The sequence below is a fragment of the Aedes albopictus genome, chromosome 2 (genome assembly GCF_035046485.1).
Source record: "Aedes albopictus strain Foshan chromosome 2, AalbF5, whole genome shotgun sequence".
In the NCBI taxonomy this organism is placed as follows: Eukaryota; Metazoa; Arthropoda; class Insecta; order Diptera; family Culicidae; genus Aedes; species Aedes albopictus.
Genome location: NC_085137.1, coordinates 14,148,252 through 14,155,395, shown reverse-complemented (window position 1 = coordinate 14,155,395; position 7,144 = coordinate 14,148,252). Strand labels below are relative to the sequence as shown.

At 38.9% G+C, this 7,144-nt stretch overlaps 1 protein-coding gene across 1 annotated transcript in view; it reads left to right on the top strand.

Annotated features, from left to right (window-relative positions):
- Positions 1-473: 473 nt before the first annotated feature.
- LOC109429540 (serine palmitoyltransferase 2) overlaps positions 474-7,144 on the top strand; it is a 16,173-nt gene continuing 9,502 nt past the window's right edge. Inside the window, exons 1-3 of the mRNA XM_029864240.2 lie at positions 474-934; positions 1,245-1,454; positions 1,531-1,685. Coding sequence (XP_029720100.2) covers positions 806-934; positions 1,245-1,454; positions 1,531-1,685 — 494 coding nt within the window. The 5' untranslated portion in view covers positions 474-805. The remainder of the gene's footprint in view (positions 935-1,244; positions 1,455-1,530; positions 1,686-7,144) is intronic.

Here is a 7,144-nt window from a genome sequence, read left to right as displayed (position 1 = left end):
TGCCTACTTTCCAATTTCAAATGGTCGTTATCTCTACCCTCGAATCAGCCACGAATACTTCGGCTACCCAAGCGTTAAAAGTAAAAACAAAAATGTACAACTGATTATTTCGGCTCTGTTATGCCCATGTGACGCCCGAGTCTTAAAAAAACGAACAAGTATACAAATAAAACAAACCCTATTTTACATTTTATTCAATCGCATTGAGAAACTTTTCCGTTAATGGAACCTAGTCGAAACGGAGCTTTCAGTTGATCACAAATACGAAAACAGCTCTTCGAAGCGTATGTCTGGGTAACGGTCGTTTTTCGTTAGTACCATGTGGCTGTTGCTGTATAAACGCATAATTCGTGTATGAAACTCTGGCGTATGCTACAACCAAACAGAGCGGTCTCCATGTGTTGGAAAGATCCCCTGGTGTTGTACCACGGTGAAGATATGGATAGTGCGCCTAGTACGGCACATGACATATATAACTGTCAGTTTCGGTCGGCCCGGTGGATAGAGATATTGGGTGACTGCTGGCTGGTTGCACGTACCTTCCGCAGCGGCAGTCCTTGCGCCGCCGTTCCGTCGTCCCGTGTGCGTGTGTGTTGTGGCCTCTTCAGCCCTCTATTGCGGTTTTGACTTTTTTCCATTTGCATATATCGATTTTGTGTGCGCGGATCCAGTGGTGCGCGAGTGGCGGAGCAGCGAAAAAGTTGTGGCACGGTGAATTTTAGAAAGTTTGCTTTTCTTCGGGTACGACGGATTCGAAAACGGGACATTTTTTTGGTGAATTGGGGGTACGTTTTTTCGATAGGGGATGACCGAGTTGAAGGAAAACGGCCACGCCTTGCACAATGGCACCGTGGTGAAGAATGGCCACCACGTCCCGCTCCGGTCCCGGTTCCCGGAGTTTCAACAAACCAATGGCACCACTAAGAACATCTCGGTGAGATTGGGATTTTTTCGCTCTCTATCTATGTTCAGTTCGGTATGAGTCATGGGAAGTGTGTAATGTTGATACCTACTATCATCGCCTGATACCGCGTCAGGTACGAAAGGTACAACTGCGAGTGTGTCCAGAATTAATTAACGCGTCGCACACGCCCTTGCGTTGGCTATGGAATTTCGTGAGCTAATGGACAAAAACTAAATGGCTTCTCATCTTTTTTGTATGCGTTTCTCCCTTTCGTGTCACCTGCCTTTCTACTTGTGTGGTTTATGCGGTTCCTGCTTCCTGCCCGCCCCTATGTGTATAGAATGGCTTCAGCAAACATCAGCCTGAATCGCTGCCTCAGATGATGTACGATGATTACGGGAGTGAACCCGAGCCCCAGAAGTCGTCGTACGAGCAGGTGCCACTCCACACCGCCTGTTTCACCTACCTGGGCTTCTATCTGCTCATGATACTCGGTTACATAAATCAGTTGTTCTTCACCCCCAAAGTGGCAACCGAAAAGCACCGGGACGTAAGTCAATTGATCTGACACCGAACCCAATTGAACCGCCTCTATATTCATCACCATCAACATAATCGTCTTCCAGGGATACGTGCCACTGTATGATGCATTTGAAAAGTTCTATCTACGGTACGTCTATCGGCGGGTGAAGGATTGCTGGAATAGACCGATCTGCAGCGTTCCTGGCTCGGAGGTGACACTCAAGGACAGAATCACCAAAGACTACGGTTGGTCGTTCGAGTGAGTATCGCGATTTTGTCAAGTAGACGATAATTGTTGAGTTGTTTTGGGTAGCGTTCCGAGAGCGGCCATAGAATGCATCGCATGCATCGTAACAAACTGAATATGTAGTGTACCAAATATTATTTCGATAAACCAATGAATAATTATTTTTCGTTAATTCATAAGAACTCAATCAGTTTGGTCAATTTTATATTGAGCCATTAATACGCTAAAAACGAAAAAAAAGAATGTGACACATTCTACCGTAACGTTTCAACGTTTAGACGCCTTTTTGGTTAGATTTTCCACTATAAATCATAAATACGACCGTAAACCTCAAATATTTTTTTCATATTCGGATTCCTTGTAAAATTTGTAGTGAATATAGTCTGTTGAACATTTTGCTTTCAATAGAAAAGCTTGTTGAAAACTGGAATTAGAAGCGTGACGTTACAACGTTATAACGTCTCGGTACTAATTCCCATTTTGAATATAATATTCAAATGAAAACTAAATGTTCAACATAAGCCCGTGCACAAGGGGGGGATCGGTTGTTAAACAATTGCAATCAAAATTTAATGATAAAATGAGAACCATTTTGTCATACTCCAAATTAATAATCATGGAGTAAGTTAATCAACGTATTTCTGGAAATTTGAGAATCTGCTTGATGTTTATTACTACGGAAAGGCTTTCGATCATTTGAATGATGAAAATTGAGTCAAAGGTTGAAATATAAATTTGAAGCCGAGTTAGCATCGAGTAGGTTCTTATCTCATAGCCTTTTCAAAAATATATTATTTATTTCATTTTGGTTTTATGATGCTTTCAAAGACCATCTTTTTTACTTAAAAATGTCACTTGAATGAAGTTTCGGATAAAACACAAATATCTAATACAGGTCGGACTCGATTATCCGGGGGTTAAATAAACCGGGGGCCCGATTATCCGGAAAAAATGGCTTGATTATCCGGGAACCAAATAATTTTTCGAACGGAGAAAATCGAAGGGGAAGCTCGCTGAGCATTTTGGAAACGTGAAAAATCCGGAAATTCTTTTACAAATTATCCCCAACGGTGAGTGATACAAGCATTGGCGGAGCCAGCATTTTCTTTTTTCTCACTCACTCTCCTAAACATACACGAGAAGGAGAAAGATAGAAGAGGGGGCAGCTTGCCTCCTCTTTCATCTGAATTTTCGCAAAACAAAGACGCAGTTTACATTATTGCTTTGTCATGTTATACAATTTTACCACGTAACAGTTGTTCTACGAGGAATACATAAATTTATAATATGTCTTCAATCACATTTTTGATATTATTATTTTCTTTCACTTTCTCCAGCCAAGAATCTCACCTGGAATCTTGACCAAGATCTTACATGTAGGCTGGACTTAGGAAGAAATCTATGTAGTAAAATTATTACCAAAAAACTGCAACATCGCGCAAAAGATCATGAGCTTTACACCTAACTAGCTAGGACACTGCTTCAAGTGGATTTTAATGGGTCTGGGAATAAATGCAAACAATGATGAGTAAAATCTGTCAGAGTTCTAAGCAGAAATATGAAAAACTTGCAAAATATCGCATCTTCCTAGAAAACTTTGAAAATCACAGATTACCTCTAGCACAAGCTATCTAAACAGCACCCTGATAAAATGAAATACGTGAAGTATTTTTTAAATAATATGTTTGGGGTTAATTGAAATATTGTTATTGCCTTTAAAAATACGGAAAAATGAACGATCAAATAACTTACGAACATCGCATGTACAACACCATATCAGCAATCAACTGCAGGCCAACCCGAACAAGAATGAATAACTGACACATAACTAGAGAATACCAAAGTTAGGTATCATACCAAGACAAGGTGTTGGTCGGTTATCCAAGTATTGAAAATAGCTTATTTTGGTATTGAAATTTGTAAAAAATTGTATGTATTGATACAATACCTCAATGAGTTATTGGGTTGGTGATGAGAACTGCTTGAGGTGTTATTCAGTTATGGAAAAATCGCTATTTGTATGGAAAATTGCCGATTATTATTCAGGTATTGCCATACCTGATGTCATTATTCACGCGTTATGCACAGAATACACACCAGTTATTATTTTAGGTATTTTTGCAGGGCTACTTTATACCTCATTCAGGTTGTAGGTATTCGGTTATTTATTATTCTTCAGCTATTTTCTCCTGCTCGGGAGCATTTGGCTTTTTTTGGGAATTTATTCATTGATTCCTTCGAAAATTTCTTAACTTATTTAATTGAAAATATTGGAATATTGAATTTTCTTTGAGCAGTCTACCGGTAATTCCTTTGAAAAGTCTATAAGCAATGCTATTGAAATTCCCTCTGTGATTCCTATGGAACTTATTAAAACAATTTCCATCGCTTTGGGCACTTCTTTCAGCCCAGTTCTCGAAATTCCAAAAACAACCCAGACAATTTATATGGAATTCTTTCCGCTGTTTTTTTTGGAACTTGGGCAATTGCTTTGCTTGCTTGACAATTTCTTTGGAAATTTCTCAAGTAATTACTTTTGCAATTTCTTTAGGTTACTTCTTCGGTATATTCTTTGGGAATTCTTTCGGAAAATTCATTGTGAATGCCTGTGGTAATTTGTATGGAAATTTCTGTATCAACTATTATGGAGTCTTTAGACAACTATCATGAGAATTGATTCTTCCAAATTTCTTGAAAATTGCTACGGAAATTTCTCTTGCGTTTTAGTTCTTATTTCATTGATAATCCCTTTAGACGCTTTTTCAAAAACTTCTTCTGCAACTTTTTTGGTAATTGGTTTGACCAATGCTTCTGGGAATGCTTACGCAATTTCTTCGGTATTTTTTTTACAATTTGTTTTGAAATAAAAATGCAGTGGTATACGTGGGACCACTAATAACTCGCGAACGGAACGTCCGTTTTGAGTCGTCTTTGTTTTGTTCTGTTAGATTTTACCTAAGAAAAAAAAACATTGACAAATGAAGAGCTCTTCGATTCCTTAACCCTTTATAAGGCAGTGGCAACTATATTGTCACCTTATACACAATTTTTTTTCTGTTCGTTTGGAAAATTTTTATAACTTCTGTATTAACTGATGGACACATAAGGCCTTTGTGAACTCTCATTTTTTTGGTGTTTGGATGGGCTTGGTGGTCTAGTTGTTACCGCTTCTGATTCGTATGCAGAAGGTCATGAGTTCATCCCTGGGCCGTCCCATTCATCCTACTTTGTATTTATCTATCCACTTGCTCTCTCTGTATCTCTTCTCTACATATTCAACTCATGTATATCCATATGTTCATAGCCATCGCTAGAACCAGAAACGAATTGCAAACACTTCGTTTCCCTTCCTTCCAACTTCCACAGCACAGTGTATATAACGCCTACAATTCTGGAGCAACATTTGAAAAGGGCATACAAGCACTGGTATACAATGACTTCAAACGTTGCTCCTGAGCCCCCATCAGCTTATTCACAAAAACTAAGACCGTTATCAGATAGAGAAAACATCGATCTCTCGGAAAACGGTGTTCATTTGCGTGGGTGGGCTGCTGTTAGGCCCTACGGTGCGTTTGCGAATAAAGACACCAGACCTCTTGGACGCTTTTCAAATGTTGCTCCAGAATTTATGCAACCAAAGCGAGCTGTGCCGCTTGTCCTTCATAGTAATCACCACAAAATCTCTCACCTTACGAACACTATAAAATATCCCCTATCTATGGATCGCATCACCGACCCAACGTTGACTCCCAGATCTCCCATCCTTTCCGCCTAACAGCTACCCCAGTTCGTGCTGGTTGTGGGGATGCAGAGGTGATCTTTGTCTTTAGTAGCAACAACCAGCACACTCTAACATTCCTTTCCCTTCCCAACTGACTATAAGAACGTGGCCGGCGCCGTTATTGATCAAAAATGTATGAGCTGCTTCAATTGCACTTTGAGAATAAGTGGAGTGTTCCAGCCCTTATTCATTTGGATCTCAGTGCAATTGGTACCAGCTCAGATCAATCACGGAGGAGCAACCATTGACGTGTATAGTCAGATTTGAGCGTGATTTTTGATCGTTTTATAATAAATGGGAATGTACTAAAATTCCCATATCGTCCAAAATAATTGACCAATCGAGTTCAAATCCACACATGTAACTCATGAATATTAGGGCAATAACCTGTTAAAAAATCAGCATGATTGATAAACGCATCACAAAATACCAACATTTTAAAGTTTGTTGAGAAAAAAGTTGAAATTTAGACAATTTTTTTCATATAAAATCGACCATCGATTTTTTTGAAAATAAAAACGTTTTTTTTTCATTACACCACAAGTACTTTATATTCCAATGTAGAACGAGTAGATTTCGTGCCTGGTTCTCTCGGCCTTATAAAGGGTTAACGATTTTCGTACGTTTTCAACAGGGATGCTATGACAAGAAATGTCAAAAAAGCAGTAGGCAAGGCAAACTTTGCTGGGGACAGCAGGTTTGTTTTGAAATTTCTGCGGAAAACTCCTTGGAAGTTTCTTTGGCAATTTCATAGGAAATTTTGATGTTTTGGGTGGCTTTCTCAGTCTTTAAGTCGAGAACGAATTGTTTTCTACTCTCCCGACGTTTCGGCCGAAGGGTTTTTGGTCTTTCTCAAGGGTCGGGAGAGTAGAAAATAATTCGTTCTCGACTTAAAGACTGAGAAAGCCACTCAAAACATCGATCAAACATCTAGTTGAAACCCTCATGAAACATAGGAAATTTCTTTGGCAATTCCTGTGGAAATTTCTTCGATTCCTATTTCCAAACAAGTTGTTTGAATATTTTTTAAAAGAATGCCCGGATTTCCGAGAAAACTTCCAAAGAATATGCTGAAGGTGAACCTGTCAGCACTCGGAGTTTTAGGCAGGATACGTTGTAAGAATACCAGAAAACAATTGGGAATAACTGTAGCACCACATACAGGATCACAACTCGCTGTGACCCGCAGGTTGTCCCAAAAATATGAAATAAGCTCCCTGTTTGATGTTAAATGGCATTACAAGAAGCTCCGATTCATCGTACTGAACAACTTGAACAACTTTTCGTTGTTTGTACAATACGACATTCTGTTGCTGTTGTTGTTGAAGCTGTTTGAGCAAAACTTTATGTAACGTGTTGTTTAAATTGTAAGAAATAAAAAAAAACACAGTTACTCAAGGTATTGCTCAAACAGCATCAAATTACACTGAAACAAATTTTGTTGTGGAAACTACCGATTCCATAGTAAAATTACTAACCGTACCTATGATTCTCAACCGGCAACAAAATCTGTTAAGTTCACTGAAATATGATTGAAGTTACAATGCATTGCAGTAAATTTGACTAAAAGCGTAGTCGCCTCAACAACAAAACATTGTCAATTTTTCCAGGACACGCACCTTACAACACGGTATGGTTAAAAATACAATGCCCAGATGTTAAATTTAGATTATTTTCGGTAATTTTAACA